General features: G+C 42.7%; 1 protein-coding gene across 3 annotated transcripts in view; it reads right to left on the reverse strand.

Moving 5' to 3' along the window:
* GLIS1 (GLIS family zinc finger 1) overlaps positions 1-19,447 on the reverse strand; it is a 277,784-nt gene extending 258,337 nt beyond the window's left edge. The window contains exons 1-2 of one of the 3 annotated variants that reach the window (XM_024104910.3): positions 19,174-19,447; positions 17,926-18,315 (exon numbers count right to left, since the gene is read on the reverse strand). In XM_024104910.3, coding sequence (XP_023960678.3) covers positions 17,926-18,315; positions 19,174-19,330 — 547 coding nt within the window. In that variant the 5' untranslated portion in view covers positions 19,331-19,447. The remainder of the gene's footprint in view (positions 1-17,925; positions 18,316-19,173) is intronic. The other 2 variants (XM_065553845.1, XM_008167923.4) reach the window with 2 other exon arrangements.
* Between the last annotated feature and the right edge of the window lie 378 nt (positions 19,448-19,825).

Genomic DNA, 19,825 nt, shown 5'->3' on the forward strand with positions numbered 1-19,825 from the left:
TGTGTCTGGCCTAGGCACCAGCAGGAAGAAAAGGTGTCACTGATATAAATCTAAGACCAAGGAGCTAAAGAGCTCACCCAAATTTGAGTTGAATTTGTGTCAGTCAGTTCCCTTGGCTGCCTTCATCAACTGTGGCTTGATGTTGTAAAGTCTGCCCGCGGCTGTTCCGCACACCCTCAATCCACTGTTTCACACTGTGACTTTATACAGGCTTATTTGGGCCTAACAAGGTCCTTATTTTTCTACAATGCAGGAAATAAGGAAACCAGCCATCAATTATTAGAAGCGCAGCAGATCTGAGCCGCATGGCTGTAAAACAGATTTTTCTTTAATGAAACTGAATTTGCATGTGCCAGGAATAACAAGTGCCTAGGACCAAAATGTAAATCAAACCTAAAGGAGAGTTTTCAAACTTTGAATCATTGGTAGCAACAGACAAGCTCAGAAGGAGTGTGGTATGATTTTGGAATGTCTTAAAAATGTGTGACTAATAAGACTTCTAAAGATATTATTTGTGAGTTAGTATTTCAGTCTCCCCACAGAGAGAAAACATCATACCAGAGAAAGGGCCACGTTTGCTGTAATAACTGTGTTAGTATGTCACCATCTCTGGGCTGGGAAGAAGGGCTTGTGTGTTAGTTTCTGAAAGCAAAGAAAGGGAAGAGACAGATGAAAAGTATCTATATTCTGGTAAGGGGGGCAATGAGAGGATAAAACTGTGTCTTTCTCCAATATGTCCATGCTTCAACACCAGCATGAGGTTTTAATTGGTCTCAGCTCAGTCTCTGGTGGACAGTGGGCCACATCACAAAACTATTGCACAAAATCTGGTGCTGGTAGGGATTCCTGGCGGCGTCTGCATAAGAGAGAGGCCCAGCAAGAAACCAGCACGGAGGCTTAGTCACCCATAAAAGAAGGCGCCTTGGAGGGCAGGTTACAAGTAATTGTTAGAAACATTTATGTAGCAAAATAGTAATTAATTTGTAATTATTCTAATAGAATCGTCAAGATGCACACATTCCTATACTGAGCAACAGTGTGATGTTAGTGCTGAAACCCCACCTTCCCGAGCCCATCCTTACACTTTGTCACCATCACTCATCAACTCATGTCTAAAATTAGACCCTGAATCTGCAACCGGATTCACAAGGGCAAAGTCCTGAATATGTGCAGAGCCCCTTTGACTTCAGAAGTGAGTTTGGCCAGAGAAAGCAGAGGGGAGGGACCCATGAGATGATCCCTCTTACAAGAGTGCTTGCTCTGCAAAATGAAAGTAACTATGAGTTTCTTTAGAACAGTTCATCCAGTTCTAGGAGAACACTTTATCTAGTTCTCTGAAACCCGAGAAGTCAATTCAACTCCAGAGTCATAGACTTTAAAGTAAGAAGGGACCATCGTGATCATCTAGTCTGACCTCCTGCACACTGCAGGCCACAGAACCTCGCCCACCCACTCCTGTAATAGACCCCCTAACCTCTAGCTGAGTTACTGAAGCTGGGGCATCTTAATTGGTCAAATCCTGCAACACTTACATCCTAGATCAGGGGTCGGCAACGTTCGGCACGCAGCTCGCCAGGGTAAGCACCCTAGTGGGCCGGGCCAGTTTATTTACCTGCTGACGCGGCGGTTCGGCAGATCGCGGCCCCCACTCGCCGCGGTTCGCAGTCCCGGGCCAATGGGGGTGGTGGGAAGCGGCGCGGTCCGAGGGATGTGCTGGCCACGGCTTCCCATCGCCCCCATTGGCCCGGGACGGCAAACCGCGGCCAGTGGGGGCCGCGATCGGCCAAACCTGCCGCGTCAGCAGGTAAATAAACTGGCCCGGCCCGCTAGGGTGCTTACCCTGGTGAGCCGCATGCCGAACGTTGCCGACCCCTGTCCTAGATTATCCAGAAGGGACCATTATGACCACCTAGTCTGGCCTCCTGCCTAACACAGCATTTCACCTAGCGATTCGTGCACTGAACACAATTTATGGTTGAACTAGATCACATCTTTCAGAAAGACATCCAATCTTTATTTAAAGTCTGTAAATGATGGAGAATTTACCACAGCCTTTGGTAATCTGTGCCAGTGGTTAGTTCCTTTACAGTAAACATGTGTCTCGTTTCCAGTTTGGACTTTGCGGGCTTCGTTTTCCAGCTATTGGCTCTAGTTATGCCTTTGATAAATGAAAGCCCTCAGGTATCAGATATCTTCTTCCTGGATACACACTTCCAGACCGTGATTAAACTGCCTCTTAATCTTCTCTACAAATTAGCTCCTTGAATCTCTCATTGTAAGGCAGGTTTCTTTGACCACAAATCGTTCTTGTAGCTCTTCTCAGAACCTTCTCCAACACCAGACCCAGTATTCCAGCAGAAGTCTCACCAGTGCTGCATTCAGAGCGATCATCATCTCCTTATTCCCATTAATACATCCAAGTATCACGGTTCTCCTTTCCTCCACAGCATCTCATGGTCAGCTGGTACAATGATCCTTGAGTCCTTTTCAGAGTCGCTGCTTTCCAGAACACAGTCTCCCATCCAACAAGTAGGGCCCACATTCTCCCTCCTAATTAAAGACCATGCACATTGTTTGACTGCTCCCAGCTAACCAAGTGATCCAGATCACATTGTATCAGTGGTCTTTTCTCATTATTATTTACCATCCCACTAACTGTGGGGTCACGTGCAAACTTTATCAGCTATGATTTTCTACTTTCTTCCATGTCATTGATAAAAATACTGAATGGCGTTGGGCCAAGAACTGATCACTGCAGAATCCCACAAGAAACACCACAGCTGCTTGATAATTCCCCATTAACATCTAGGTCTTGATATTTATTCATTAGCCAGCTTTTAATCCACTCAATATGTGCCATATTGATTTTGTATAATGCCAGAAAGTCATGTGGCACTAAGCCAAATACCTTACAGATGTCTAAATATAACATATCAGCACAGTTATCCTTATCTACCACTCCTGTGATCTTGTTAAAAAACTATATCAGTTCTGTATGATTAGACCTATTCTGCATGGCACAATGTTGATTGGCACGGATTCCATTTCTATCCATTAACTCAGAATTTCACTGAAGTTTTGCCTGAATACGGAATACAGGGTATGGCTCACTGTAATGGAGACAGCTGTGAGACATGGAACAGCTGTAACTCACCTCAGAAAAGAGCCTCTTGCACAGTGACTGTGGGAAAAGGCCCTGAACAGCAAGACGGCGAGAAAAGAGCTGTGAGATGTAGTGGGAAGTTATAAGAGCTTGTAGAAAGTGAACAAAGAGCTGTTGCAGAGTGCTGGTGTTTGGGCAGTCCCAGAGAAGTTGATATAGGAATGGCCATGGCACAGTCTCCTATACCAGGGGAAGTCTCATGAAAAGTTGCAAGAAATGGCCTTAGATAGCAGTGCTGCTTCTCCTTGAGAGAGACAGGATGGGGAATTCTGAGGTGCTGTATTTGCTGGAGCTCTACTGCAGCAGCGGTGTATGCACCTTCTGGTGGGACTAGCTGATGGTGGTCTCCGGCCAACATCAGGTCCCAAAAGAGAGTGTTGGTGACATTGCTAAATGCATATAGCTTCTACCATCCACCTTTTCGGAATCACCCTAATTCTCTCGATGTAGCATATTACTAAAGCAATTCACACTTGGTTTCATCACTCATGAACCGCTTTCTATATTGCCTGCACCCATGCACACATTCATTTCCTTTTCTAAATCATACATTGCTTGATCTATTTTTAGATTCCTTCCTTCTTATTGCAGTTTAAGTGCTGCTCACATCATCCTTTCGATTCTTCTACACATTGGCAAATAGCTGCCTTGTTAAATCTTGACTATTCTGCTGAAAAACTTCTTCAGTGGTTTTGTTGATGCAAAGCTTCTGTGTGATTTACCATCACCAGGGGCTGTCTGTGTTTCATCTAGGAGCTCAGAGACATGAATAAGTCACACAGGGCAGTGGTGCTAGAGGGCTTCTGTGTTGCCAGTTTTTCTTAATATTTGGAAGACGGAATGCTCTGAGAAAGAATAATAATTCCAATCCTAGCCTAATTAAATATCAGTGTTGCCTTCTTCAGAACAATGGCTGGCATTTTCTATCCTCAAGAGGCAATCCTGGGTTAACAAAGGCTTGTCTTCAGAACGCCATAAAACAGCTCCCAACTGTTTTGTACATAAGATCAATAATCCCCATGCTCAGCTGTTCATCGCTGGCTCTCCCACTCCTACTTTCCTGTCACTTTTATCTGTCTATTTTCTATTGTGGACCTTCTCAGAGTTTTCTTGACAAACAGATATGGTCATGTCCTCCAATGTCCTTGTGCACACACTGCATTTAAGAGGGAGAAAGAGGTGCCGCTGACATTTGTTAAGCGAGTCAGATAGTAGGAGACTGGGATACTGAAGGGTTTTGAGGGCCCCTCATAATACGATGAGGTAGCAGACCAGAGAAAGGGAATGGCAGGAAGAAGGCAAAGGGGAAAGAGTTTCTTTAGGGGGAGCCAGCAGGGAGAAGATGGAAGGCACTGGAAATCTGGCTCATTTACTAAAATACCCAACACCGGCATAGAAAATCCATTGTCATGCTCCACGGTGATGGGTGCGTAGGAAGCCTAGATTGATAGCAGCAGAGGGATAGGGCATCAGAAGAATTTGTGGCTACTCAATGTACATAGTATTTCTTTGAGCTGCAGAGCCTGAAACACTTTGGTAGATCACATGACAGTCCTTCTAGTATCTAAATTTAAAGGACAACTAGTTGACCCAACAAGCTAAGCCTGCATTTGTAGGTTGATCCAAATGGTGGAGGTCTCATCTAACCTCTCTTGTTGTTTTCTTTGATGGTATTTGGCAGTGCTTAATTTGTTATGAAAGAGGTGCCAGGGCTCAAGCAATTTTTTACATTCATGACTGTCGTGGCAAGCCCGAGGTGCTGGGGCTATGCAGTGCCAAGCCTAGAGGTGCCGGGGCTCAGACCAGGCACAAAGCAAGCACTGGTAGTTGGTACCAGGATTCAGTTTTCCCTGAATCCAAGCTGATTATAAACTGGAAGTGATTTTTCATGGCAAGTTTTCTCTTGAGTCTCGTATTATTTAGACTGTGAAGCTGTCTCCCTGACATCTCGGCACAATCTGCCTACTGTGAAGCCTCTACACCATATATAAAATCACCTTTATCGCTTCCAGTGATGGCTGAACTACTTGTGTTCTTGGTTTGTAGGTCCCCCAGCAACTCCTCCAGCAGTTGGTACAGAACTCCGCTATAAAAATTAAAACTCCCCACCTCCAGAAAGTAAAGATCCCTAAAGCACATTACTCCCATCCTGAGAAAGTCATGCTGGGTTACAGTGAAGCAGCAGGTCACATTTCCTTATACGCAAATGTCTGCAAAATCCTGTTCTAATACATTCCCAAGACTTTCTTAGCTTGACTTTCCCAAAGTAAGGCTCTTAATCTGCAGAGAGGCATCGCTAAGCCTTCGGAGTGCTGGGATTACAATGCTTGTGGCTACATCTTCAGTCTTATTTTAGAGCTGAGTTAATATTTCAAAACACTGTTCATGAATAGCTTTGCATCAGCTTTCCAGGTTTGTGCCCCTTTATGTTTGCTTTCTCTGACTCATCTAGCGAAAATAGACACTAGTAAAAATATTTGTAGAAACAGCACGTTTTAAGTAAATATCCAGAAAGAATGATTTCTGAACTAGCAATCTCTCACAAGTAACCTCAGTCTAAGAGCTCCGTGATAGCATGCACTAAAGAGAGGAAGAATCATGTGATTAATGTGTTCAATCAAAACCAACATAACCTGAATTTCAGAATTTGCTCTACAACAGCTCCATAGGCCAGGAAATCATTCAGCAATTATTTTCAAGTAACTCACTTTCAAGACAAAACCATGAGCTGCTTGTTGACAGTTTGCAGAAGGAAAATAAAAGGTAATAGTCTCAGAAAAATGATATGCTGCAAATCATTTGCTCAGTTCAATCATTTGCTAATTTCATTCTATACTTACAAAAAGAACTTTTGCAGATTAGATCCTCTGGGCTTGATCATTTGCACGACTGTAATTTCACTGACTTCTGATGTAAATCTGGAGTAACTGCACTGAAAATCAATGGAATTACTCCAGATTTACACCAAAGACAGGAAAAGTGGAATCAGTCCCTCTGAGTTGTTGACTAAATGTAGATCAAGTCTGAAGACTGACACTACAGCAATCAAGGTTGTATAAGAATCTAGGTAAAGAGATGATTAGTGCTGTGTTTTCTTTAGGAAACAAGTAGAACAGATTCTCAGCTGCATTCAAACCTTGCTCAGATTAAGTGATGAGGTCATCAGGGAGCTGATAGCAGCTCTCTCATCCCAAACTGTCCAGCTTCAGTGCATGTTAGAGCTGCAGAGGCATACTCTGAATTACACCACATGCATATGGTCCTTCGGGGACCTTACACCAGCGGAGCTGAGGTATGGTGGATCTCCCCTGACCCTTTAGGAGAAGGGGAAGAGGACACAGGGGATGGTGGAGTAGAGTCAACGCTGCCAACTTTCTCTGAGGGCAGAATTCCCCTGCACAAGAAGAATATTCCACTGGCCAGTTCCAGCCATTTTAAATCCACTTTGAAATAATCCTTTATAACTCCATTTCTAACAACTTGAACTACTGGGCATTGAACTAGACGTGAGGAATGTCCTTCACCCCACAGTTTCCTTCCTGCAGTGAGCTGGATGGATGGTACCAGGAAGCACAAGTGGGGTGTCTGACCAGGAGCTCTCGCCTTCCTGGAAACATTTTGGATAATGATAGTAGGTAACCCTTTGCACTCACTTAGCATTTTTCATCTAGATCTCAAATCACTCTACAAAGGAGAGCAAGTGCCATTATCCCCATCTTATGGATGGAGAAACTGGGATGGGTGTACATAGACTTGCCCAAGGTCCCCCAGCAACTCAGTGACAGAGGCTGGGATAGAACCCAGGCCCCCTTAATCCTCCTCTCCTATGGTATCTATTTACTCTGGCCTAGTTGACTTCATCTGACGTGACCCTTGTCCCATTTCCCCCTTCACTGACTCTTCCCCGGCTCGGAGTCTCACTAGGTCCACGTATCGACTGCAGATTGAATTTATTGTGCATAGGCTCTTCCAGCAGCATGCAATCCACAGAGGTAAAGGCCTGAGAGGACCATGTGAGGCCCAGCCAGGAAATAAAATGCTTAACATGGAGTTGCTGATTGCCTTACCCCAAAGTCCCAATACAGGCCTGCTTCTGCTGCCACTAAAGTGGACGTAGGAGCAGGACCGGGCCGTATATTATGCTCTCTGTTTCTCAAGAGAATATGGGAGGAATTTTCAAAAGCACTCAGAGCTGGCCCAACTCTGCTCCCATTGAAGTCAACGGTAAAATTGCCTTTGATTTCAGTGGGAACAGTTAGGCCAACACGGAGGGCAAGTCTACGCTACAAAATTAAGTCAATCTAAATTCATAGAATCATAGAATATCAGGGTTGGAAGGGACCTCAGGAGGTCATCTAGTCCAACCTCCTGCTCAAAGCAGGACCTAATCCCAACTAAATCATCCCAGTCAGGGCTTTGTCAAGCCTGACCTTAAAAACCTCTAAGGAAGGAGATTCCACCACCTCCCTAGGTAACCCATTCCAGTGCTTCACCACCCTCCTAGTAAAAAAGTTTTTCCTAATATCCAACCTAAACCTCCCCAACTGCAACTTGAGACTATTACTCCTTGTTCTGTCATCTGGTACCACTGAGAACAGTCTAGATCCATCCTCTTTGGAACCCCCTTTCAGGTAGTTGAAAGCAACTATCAAATCCCCCTTCATTCTTCTCTTCTGCAGACTAAACAATCCCAGTTCCCTCAGCCTCTCCTCATAACTCATGTACTTCAGCCCCCTAATCATTTTTGTTGCCCTCCGCTGGACTCTATCCAATTTTTCCACATCCTTCTTGTAGTGTGGGGCCCAAAACTGGACACAGTACTCCAAGTGAGACCTCACCAATGTCGAATAGAGGGGAACGATCACGTCCCTCAATCTGCTGGCAATGCCCCTACTTATACAGCCCAAAATGCCGTTAGCCTTCTTGGCAACAAAGGCACCCTGTTGACTCATATCCAGATTCTCGTCCACTGTAACCCCTAGGTCCTTTTCTGCAGAACTGCTGCCTAGCCACTCGGTCCCTAGTCTGTAACAGTGAATGGGATTCTTCCGTCCTAAGTGCAGGACTCTGCACTTGTCCTTGTTGAACCTCATCAGGTTTCTTTTGGCCCAATCCTCTAATTTGTCTAGGTCCCTCTGTATCCTATCCCTACCCTCCAGCGTATCTACCAATCCTCCCAGTTTAGTGTCATCTGCAAACTTGCTGAGAGTGCAGTCCATGCCATCCTCCAGATCATTAATGAAGATATTGAACAAAACCGGCCCCAGGACCGACCCTTGGGGCACTCTGCTTGAAACTGGCTGCCAACTAGACATGGAGCTGTTGATCACTACCCGTTAAGCCCGATGATCTAGCCAGCTTGCTATCCACCTTATAGTCCATTCATCCAGCCCATACTTCTTTAACTTGCTGGCAAGAATACTGTGGGAGACTGTATCAAAAGCTTTGCTAAAGTCAAGGAATAACACATCCACTGCTTTCCCCTCATCCACAGACCCAGTTATCTCCTCATAGAAGGCAATTAGGTTAGTCAGGCATGACTTGCCCTTGGTGAATCCATGCTGACTGTTCCTGATCATTTTCCACTCCTCTAAGTGCTTCAGAATTGATTCCTTGAGGACCTGCTTCATGATTTTTCCAGGGACTAAGGTGAGGCTGACTGGCCTGTAGTTCCCCGGATCCTCCTTCTTCCCTTTTTTAAAGATGGGCACTACATTAGCCAGTCACCCGAGACCTCCCCCGATCGCCATGAGTTTTCAAAGATAATGGCCAAAGGTTCTGCAATCACATCTACCAACTCCTTTAGCACCCTCGGATGCAGCGCATCCGGCCCCATGGACTTGTGCTCGTCCAGTTTTTCTAAATAGTCCCGAACCACTTCTTTCTCCACATAGGGCTGGTCACCTTCTCCCCATACTGTGCTGCCTCTCCCCATACTGTGCTGCATTACGTTGACGTACAGCCACCGCTGTAATTAAATCACTTTTGCATGCCCACACTACGCTCCTTGTGTTGGCAGTGTGCATCCTCACCAGGAGTGCTTGCACCAATTTAACTGTCAGTGTGAGGCATTGTGGGACGGCTTCTGAAAGCCAGTAACAGTCGATGTAAGCAATGAAGTGTCTGCACTGATACTGTGTCAACCTAACTACATGGACCTAAGCGCTAAGTCTCTTGCGGAGGTGGAGTTATTAAATCAGTGTAGTGGGTGAGTTACACCGGTGAGAGCTACATTTTAGTGTAGACGCTTACAGAGTTAGGTCAATGTAAGTTTACATTGACCTAACTCTGTAGTGTAGACCAGGCCTGAGTGTTTATGAAAATCCCATGCTGGAAATCCTTTCAGGAAAACACTAGGAAATAAAATGGCAATTTCTTTTTTATCCACAGAAAACATTTCCCGTGCCCCACCCCACCTTGCCAGATACAGATGGGGAAAGAGTAGGATTTGCACAAAGAAGGATAAGTGGAGAGATCTGTTTTGTGGTGAACTGAGGCCTTTTGAACCAGAGCGCTGCCTTCCTCAAACATTATTCCAGTCCCGTTTGATGCTCTTTTTCGTGTAGTACTCCACTTCGGAGATGTTCCAGCGAAGAGCTCTACATACAGTAATTGTAAGTGAGTGACTGATCATTTGCCCACAGTGGTGGGATTCAGGTTAAATCAAAGCCAGCTGCTCTGGAGAGGGGCAGGAGAAGAAATCAAAACAAGCAGATCTAGAAATTAAATGCATAAGAAATCACTGCTATTCTTCCACATTAATAATTAAATCTTAGCTCTTCAAGCCCTGTGCACCTAGAACAATTTTCTTCATTTTATGACTTTAAAAAAAAAAAAATAAACATCCTGTGCTGTTGTCTGTATCCCGATAACTCTGAAATGTGCTAGTCATCTCTCCCAGTTAAATATCCTGTTTCATAAACCCACTCCTAGATATTTGAAACTGCAGATCACTAATGTCTAGCTTTAGGCATCTGACATTCCACAGAATTAATATTTAAACTTATTATAAAGGAATTGGGGTTGTGTTAAGCATGAAGTATTTAACAGCATTTTGTTTCTTTTGTTTCAAACTATTTTGTTTCTTATCTAAAGTGCATGTTGTTATACACGCAAATAAGAAAAAGTATATAATTAAATTAATACATTTACTGCTATTTTCCTTTTACTGCACTGAGAGTTGGATAGGCTTAAAAAGTGGAAGCTATCAAATTTCATTTTTAAGATAGAATTCTAAGTGTATTATCTTTCTTTGCCTCAGGGGTTGTTGACTTCAGTATTTAAGCTACTTAACCACATCAAATTATCAAAAAGCAATGAATCACTGGCACATATTTAAAATAACCTTAGGCCTTCCATGTCGTGCTGGGAAGTTACTTGGCTTGAGTATTGTCGTATATAATCTAACTCTTATCTTTTAAAAAAAAACCTCAGTTACAAAATATTACTTAATTTAAAAAAATTAGCCTTTGATTTACACATTGGATGCTCTCTGTCTAAAGCAGCATGTGTAATTTATTTACAGCATTGGAAGGCAGGCTAAATACATCATCTACTGTTATGCAAACTTCTACTAGGTATTAAAATACCTGGTCCCCCAGAGACACATTTCATACAGTTCAGCAATGTTCCAAAATAAACTAAATCTCCAGCCCCTTAAAAGCTTAAAATAACAATTGAGATCTGTATTAAAAAGTGTTTTACAGTATTTGATTATGTCTACTTAGAACCATTTTTTCCTCTGGTTAAATGTGCACAAAAAATGCAAATCACCACACACAAAAATATATTTGCTTTCTCCTTATTCCAGAAAGACTGATGTATTCTCATACCCACAAATCGTTCCTCCTCCTTCACCAGAAAAATCTTGAATACAAGAGTCCAATGCTAATTGAAATGCTTTGCATTAGCTCACCCTTAAGACAAAGCCGATGAGATTTATTCTATTACAATGCTTTTTATTAGTTAACTGTGTAAAGCACCAAAAAAAATTTGAGCACTGTGAAACAAAAGGCCAAACATACTTCACATTATTATATTTACACAAATGCAAAGATCTAAAGGAGAGACAGACAACTAGATCATCACTTTTTACGATCTGAATATGTAAGTTCTTGCAATTCCCAACTTCTAAAAGGCAGAATTTGAAAAGCTAAAAGTCAGAATGTGGGTCTATTTCCTATAGCAGCTCTGGCAACTCACTTTTCCCAACAATCATCAGTGATGAATAATCATTTCATAAACCTAAATTAACCATAGTAAAGAAAAAAAATTCTTGTGCCAGGTTACCAGTGAAGCATGGATTCTGCAAACAGAAAGCAGGAGATACCCTCTGGGGTTTCACATACTGAATGCCTTAAAGTACAGTGGAGAAAAAAAAAATTCTTGGCAACTATTCTTCAAAGTTGAAACTGAAAGGTAGAATTGGAATTGAATTTAGATGAAATGGTCTTTGATTTTAACATGCCACATTGAAAATTATTCCTGCCATTTTAGTGCTTCAACCAGTCATTTTGTCCACTTCATTCCAATGTTCAGGATTTTCGGGATACGAGGTAACAGCTGTGTCATATTCCGAAGCACATCTTTGCTCTTGTTTTCAGATTTCTAGGGTAAGATTACACTGTATGAGAATTAGCAAACACCACCCCTGCTTTTGATCCAAGCTTTTTTTTTTTTTTTTTTGTATTTATAAGTTGCATCAGTGTGCTGGGAAATAAAGTTTTGAGGCTGACAAATAAAGTAAACAAACCAGCCCTATATTAAAAAGGAGTTACCGTACACTGTGAAACGATTGCCGGATTGCGTGACTTCTCTGGTCTGTTGACATGTACTGATAGAAACCTGGAGTATGAAATGCAGCAGTTTGCATCCATAATCCCTCTCTAATTGCCCAGTCAGCATCTTTAAGCGTGTTTCAAAAAAGCTCTAAAACAGAGGTATATTCACATTTCTACAATATTTATTCTGTAATCGTAATATTAATCAAACATGGAAGTTAACCTATAATATCCTAAATCTGCCACAGACACATTCCCCTGATTATTTCACTTCCAAGTTTACCGACATATTTAATGTAAGGGCTGATACTTGTTCAGCACGCTTGACAGCATAGGATATATCTACAATACTATTATGGCTGAAATACTGACCCCGCAACAAAATCAATAGCAAACCTTCCATTGACTTCAATGGAGCCAGGATTTCACCCTATACAATTAAATAGCAACCTACTGCACATCTTTGCTCATTGTTAAGGAAGTGAATCTTTCTGTAGAAGAAAAGTACTATTCATAGTTTCCAAGGCCAGAAGGTACCTTTGTGATCATCTAGCCTGACCTCCTGTATAACACAGGCCATAGCATTCCCAAAACAATTCCTACCGCATAACTTCTACAAAAACATTCAATCTTGATTTAAAAATGTTAAGTGATAGAGAATTCACCATAACCCTGGGTAAATTGTTCCAAAGGTTATTTACCTGCATTCTTAAAATTTACACTTTATTTCCCATTTGAATTTGTCAAAGATGGGTACATTTAATAGTTTTAAGTATTCTCACAGCCTATGGAATAACTGTCAGAGTTTATTTAGAGCCCCCTTATGACTGAATACGCATAAAGTCAGCTTGTGCACTCTTGCAAAAAAGACATCTACATGCACATTTCTTTCCAAGTTCAGCAGTTTTACAAACATAATCTTTCAACAGTTCTATAACATGGTTTTAAATCTACTAAAAATCATTCAGCACACACCTCGTGTGCAGGTGTTTGCAGGATTGGACCCTAAAATGGGAACAGCCATTTAGATCTATTTAAGAATTGAGTAATTTAGAACAGTTTAAGTATTAGGTCAATAGGATTACTCACAAGAGTAAAGTAACTCGTACTTGCAGAATTGAAGTCCTAAATTAACTGTCTTTTAGTTTACAATAAAATACAGTAATTTCCCTCTCACCCCATTTAACAGAATACATTGTAAATCTAGTTTTCATTCCATGTGTCAATATAAAATTTTAAAGCCATAATAAAGTAAAGTAATCATTTAAATCCATCCTTCAAGTAGAACACAAGAGGTTATAAAATGTATCATTTTAATTATCAGGTTCATTTTTTTCTGATTGAAATAATTACATCTCATTATCATATATAATTGCAAAATGATATCTGCTACTATCATCTTTCTAACAGCTCATTTATTTCTAAACCAGAAAGCTCTATGCTTTTACATTATAGATGCTGTATGCCTTTTTGTAACATATTGGTAGTTAGTTCTTTTGTTTTTTATTTGCCAATTATTCTGTGTTTCATTAAGTATCCCTAGATAAAAAACGCAATCCTAAATACTGGATGCAATTAGATCCACCTTTTTTTTTTTTTTTTTTTTAAACAGTGCAATAGCATTTAGAAATCTATGAAAGGGGCACATTCGATTCAGTGACTTCCAATCTCAAGACACAAACCACAAAGGAATTTCCTTCTGCAGAAAATAACTGAAAACTTATTTTCTCTTTTGGAAACGTATAACAGTTTTAGCTAATTTGAGAAAAAAAATAAGATTTACTAAAATGACCTAAAGCAAATGTGATTTCAGCTGCAGTTTCTCCCCTTTTTTCCAGGAAGGAGGGGAAAAAATAAAATAAAATAAAAAATAGGAGAGGTATGTTATATTATGCATTATTCACATAAAAAAACCCCAAAACAAAACAAAAAAGAGAACATCTATAAGATTTAATTGTAAGAGATTATTCAAAACTACGATGCTCCCAAAATGTGAAGTGGGCTGGGTTTGTATGGGAATCAGAATGAGGTGATAAAGAACACCCCTGTATACTATATATGAAATTGAGTAAATATGGAGATTGTCATTCAAAATGGGACCAAAACTGCAACCCACCAAACTCAGCTGAGTAATTCTCGATCATGCAAGTAATCTCATTCTCTTCAATGGGGCTATTTGGGTAAATGATGATCATTCATCTGAGGGAGGGTTACAGGATCAGGCCCAATAAGAATAATCAGTATATCTAATATATTGTATAATAACTGGGTTAGTTATATTGCACCACCTTATGCCTTTTGTCCCAGTCCTGCAAATCTTTAATTATCCAGGAAAGATAGCCCCACGGTAGTCATCAGATTACTTACACGAGTAAGGTATTGCAAGTACTGGTCCCTTGTTTTCTTTTTTACGTGCAAGTTTGCTAGTATAGAGCATTATGTTAATTGTGGCTCTGCATAAATAATCATATAATTATGACCCTCATCAAGGAAGTGACCAAATACTGAAGACTAAACTACTTTATTGTCTCTTAATGTAAGTAACTGTCTGAAGTGGCTCCTGAAAAGGTTTGTGCTGTTGGGAGTATTTTCCCTAACGGCACAAAGGACAGGACATGAGTTAACACAGATGACTCATGAATCCAATGTATCACATGAATCTGCAAAAAAGAGCATTTCATTGTAATGATCAAAACTGCTTTAATTGGGTTTTTTTAAAGACATATTGGACAGGATTTTGATGTACTTTGTCGCAATTTTTCTTCCCTACCCGAACCTCAAGTATTTTTTGTGTAACTGGTTATTATTTTGCCCCGTGCTACCCTGCAAATCACATATTATAGCATTAAAGTAAATGAAATACAGCAAAACCACATAACCCCGGGAAAATATTGTAAAGTAAGTCATACCTTTTATTACAGTTATTCTATGCCCAGTGGACCACAAGTGCCTCTAAGGGAACAATGTTTGGGTGCAAATACTACAGCTTGCAATCCACTGAGATCAGAGGTAAAACAAGGAGGGCTCAGCATGTAGCACAGCCAATCACACCGAATGAGAGGTTGGGCAAAATGTCACATTTAAAATAAAAATCATTGCCAGAAAGGGACAAATTTTAAGTTCTTTTTTTTTTTTTAAAGTCTGCATTTTTGCTGAAATATAGACAGCCCCAGGCTGCAAACACTTACACACCTGAGTAACTTTACTCACATGACCAGTTGCTCTGAGTTCAATTAGACTACTTGTTCAGGTTTGGGAAGTGTTTGCAGCATCAACACTTAATACCACGCAACAGCAGAGGAATGACATAGAGCCCATTGCAACAGCAGGCTACTCCTTCTCATTGCAATTGCCTCAAAGCTGTGCTTTTTGTTAATGGGGCAGTATCTTTTTTTTTTAAACAAAAAAAATTAAAGCCACATTTGGCAAAATGTTTACAGACAACTATAAAAATGGTTTATGCTCACGTTAAGAGGGTCCTTCCCCCCTGCTCCCACCCTTCAAAAAGGGATAAACCTAAACCAGGAGGCGTACTCTGTAATCTAACCCAGACTGAAGAGGGAGTTATTCCACATGCAGTACTGAAGTGCAGAAGACCCACTGTGTGATGGTCTGAAATCAAGCTGTCACCAGTTCCTCCCTTGAAAACCTTTGCAGGGTACATTTGAAGTTTTCCCCTCCTCATTCTGATTTCTTGGTTATTTCTTACATCATGTCCACATACACCTGTCTTTTCCTATAACCTTTAGCCTATTTGCAGAGCTATCGGCAAAGTCTGGATGCTTACAGATTGCCATCATTTGGCTTTTTTTTTAATTGTAATTTAGTATATTATTTGATTATTCTACTATCTAATTTTATAAGGTGGCTCTTGTTATTAGCAGGCAATTGTTGGTGCAGCAGCACCGCAATCTCCCTGCTTATGGAGTGTCTGGCGGGTGCTTTAGAAATGTCAATATTATTACTGGAAGAGAGTGAGGCTCATAGCAAGAGAAGTTGAAAAATGCACAACTGTGTGTGTGTGCAGTTGCTGTCACTTCACAAGCTGCGCATCTTGAATCAGAAGGACAACGCTGCAGCTTTAGAGAACATGAAGACTATTTATAATCTGTTGCTTCAGTTTCCATTTGACTGAGATGAATGAATGCACACTGTAGTTTGTCGGAAGAAACAGACACTCTACTAAGGCTCACTGGAGTCAGGGACACTTCAGAACAATGAGAATCACATTTCCCCTATCTCCAGCTTCTGGTCTATGCTAAAAAGTCTTAACCAACAGAATAGCTGAACCACTCAACCTGGAAAAATCCAATATGCCAGCATTATGCACCAGGTGGACATGGCAAAGACCCCAATCCCAAATGTGGATAATTTTGCTCACGTGGGTAGTATAGGTTACTTACATGCTTAAGCATCTGTACGCTTGGGCCCTAAATGGAGAAACTGGAAGCTTTACAAACAGGAATAAACTCCAGTGATGACTGGAGAGGAAAGGGAAGATAGTGTGATCAGTTAAGATGAGTGTGTCCCCCTCTCCCCAGACCCCCTTCTTTCTGCTGCAGGGACGCCAACACACAGTGGAACTTCTGTTATTCCAAAGTGGGGATAGGGGGTTGTAGGGAAACCATATGGGGACTGAGAGCCCCCAGAAGTGAGTTCCACACCAGCTTGCTGTGGGGCAACAAATGGGTGGGCTTTTAGGCAATCTGAGAAAGCAGCAAAGGTGTGCCTGGTGGCAAATCAAGCATGGGGGGGGGGCGGGGGAACTAGCAGGATGCAGTCCTTTCCACAGCCTGAAGTAGGAACTTCAGCATAGTTGTGCTAGAGCTCTGTGCACTCCCCCCATCCCCAAACAAAGTTGCAAATCCCATGTATTTGGGCTGTGTGCAGTAGACACAAATTCCACCCTTGCTGAACTTGGGAAAATCTTTAATCAGAAGGGGAATGCTGAAGCTCTAGAGAACATAAAGGTTATCTATAATCAGAACAATAATATAGTGGCCAGCCCCATTACCCTACATAAAAGCTCACAAAAGACAACATTTCTAGGCCATGTGTGAACAGTCTACTTTACTTTTCAATAGAAAGGAAAGAAATAGATGCAATTCTTAGTGGGAAGTATCTTACATCAGCTAGATAGAGGACATTTCCGTAGGTTTTTATACAAAGAGAAATCACCTTGTGAACATTATAGAAAAGACTGCCTTTGCTCTAATAATCTATGCACATCTGTCTGGGTATGTGGCATTATAACATGGATGAGATGCTTGTATTCTCTCCGAAACCAGATATGTATCTCTAGGGATTATCTAGAGAGTGGAATATTTTAAAATTGAACCTTGATAAGCTAACACAATCAAATAGCAGAAGGTGGATAGGTTTAAATAATCAACTTCCAACCAAATGTAATGCCATTAGTTATTAACTTCTTTAAGAATGATGGATGAAAAGATGCATTTCTAAACTAAAAAAAATTGATTTTATACAATCCCTCTCAGACATCAGGAGTCCTGGATCTGGGAACTCACTGCTTACATACATGTTAATCACACCTTATCAATGTCTAACATACAAATTCAAATAATTACAGTGAAACAATTTAATACAACTAGGCATTTACCTTAAGCCACAAAAACCGTGTGAAATAAGACGATTTAGCCCAGTTCATCCCAGTGAGCAGACCCAGTTTAAATGACCATCCCCTGTGTGTTTTCCAAAACTGAGGAGAGGCTGCTCAAGGAAATTAAAGAGGATGCTGGTCTCAAGATTTTCTTGAAACGTATCAAGAACTCTATGCAGTCCATCTGCAGACAAAGTCTGGTTTACATTATCTTGCATTTAGAAGGTGGAAAGAAAAAAAAATTTGCAGTGTTATAGAAACATTTCAGAAAATATCCTGAAGACCAGAAAGAAAAAGGTTGATATTGATGAATTTGTGTTGGGTTTTGTTTGTTTGTTCGGTTCATGCATTTTATAACTCACCCTTCACGCTTTGATGTTTCTGCTGCTGGAAATACTCTTTGGAGCTTTTAGGACATCGGAACTCCTGTGTCCGCTGAAGGATTGGAAGCCTCTCAAATATGCTTGGTCTTTTGGGGATGAGATCTAACAGCGGCACTGACATTTCATGTGGACTTTGCTGCGGTTCTGTATTGTCGCTGCTGTTGTTGACAGTTATTTTAAAGGACATCTGAGAATTCAAAAAAGCTTTACCAGTGTTGGAACAAGTCACTTGTGGCAGTTCCTTCATAGGCACTACTTGGCATTTATCAATCGCTTCAAAGAAGGCTGCACTGGTACTGGGTTTCTGAAACTCTGCAACCTCATAGTGCATATTTGTGTCCCTCTGCTGGAAGGGTCCTTGTTTATCTCCTACATAAAACAGCACAAGGAATGTCAAATGGCATGGAAGCTGACCCTCTTTAACTCTTAAAGCAATGGAAACAACAGGTAAAAACACCCTACAAACTTGTGGTCTAACATCAGGTACCTTCATATATTCTAGCCAATGGGTCATTTAAAAGAAGAGGCTACTGCAAACCTGGAAACCCTAAAGGGTTAATGAATACAATCTCAGTGAGATGTTTCCTGGTGTTTAGTCAAACAAATCCTGTATTATTGTAAAAGGAAGGTAAGCCAGCACTTTCTCCCCATACAGAATCATAAATACAGGGATGGAAAGGCACTTTCCACGGCTCTGGGGCTGTTTGGGCGAGAGCGGGGAGTTTAGCTTTTAAAACTGCTCATAGGTTTGTTTGGATGGTGGTTTTTTCCCCCAGTGACACTGCTGCTCCTTTCAGTCATTTCAGGGAAAAGAAAAGAAAAACTTGGAATGATTTATTCAGGCTGGTTCCGTTCAGTTGAACCCTTCAAACAGCAACCGCCCAGACAACAAGAGCTGTGGTTTTCATGCAAATAACCCCGAGGAGGTTGTTTATGTAGCGTGATTCTGAACTCTTGACTTTCACGACGTGCTAATCCGCCGCCTGTGGGTCACTGCGGCTCGCGAGGGCTCAGCTCCGCGGCCAGGCAGCGGCCGCCAGGGGACAGGCGAACCCGAGCCGCGGCGGGGGTGGCACCAGCCCGGCTCCCCCAGCCCGGGCGGCACGAGCTGCAGGGGCAGATGTCACTGGACAGCAGCTCGGGACCCAGCGGCTGCCCGGGCAGCGTGCGCCAGACACCGCCCAGCCCCGCACACCTCCGGCGCGGCTGCCCCCCGCGCTCTCCTACCTGGCCTGGGGATGCAGACGGGCTCCCTCCTCCCGGCCGCCGCCGCCGCCGCTGCTGCCACCGCGCCGCTAGCACCGTCCAGCCGCTCCGCTCCGCGCCGAGCCCGAGCGCCCGCCCCTCCGGGGCCGGCTGTCTGACGGGCGGCAGCCCGGGCCATTGCCCTGCCGCAGCGCCGGAGCAAGCCCGGCCCCCGAGCCAGTCAGGGCGGGGCGGGGGAGGGCTGGGCCGCCCCCCGCGTCGGAGCTTGACAGGCTGGAGAGCCGGCGTGAGCCCTTCGCCGGCCCCGCGTGTCAGGGCGGCACGCGCAGGTACTGGCACGTGTCGCGCGCCCCTATGGACAGGTACACACGTGCACCCGCATCGCAGGGGTGCAGGGGCAGCCCTGCACACCATAAACCCCCGTGCACACCACACACCCATACACACCACACCCCCCTGCACACCATACACACCACACACCCCTGCACACCCTACACACCCTACACACCCATACTGGCACACACTGCCCACCCCGGCACACCACACACACCACACACCCCTGCACACCGTACACACCATACCACACACCCCTGCACACCACACACCCATACACACCACACACCCCTGCACACCGTACACACCCTACACACCCATACTGGCACACACTGCCCAC

The sequence above is a fragment of the Chrysemys picta genome, chromosome 8 (genome assembly GCF_011386835.1).
Source record: "Chrysemys picta bellii isolate R12L10 chromosome 8, ASM1138683v2, whole genome shotgun sequence".
In the NCBI taxonomy this organism is placed as follows: Eukaryota; Metazoa; Chordata; order Testudines; family Emydidae; genus Chrysemys; species Chrysemys picta.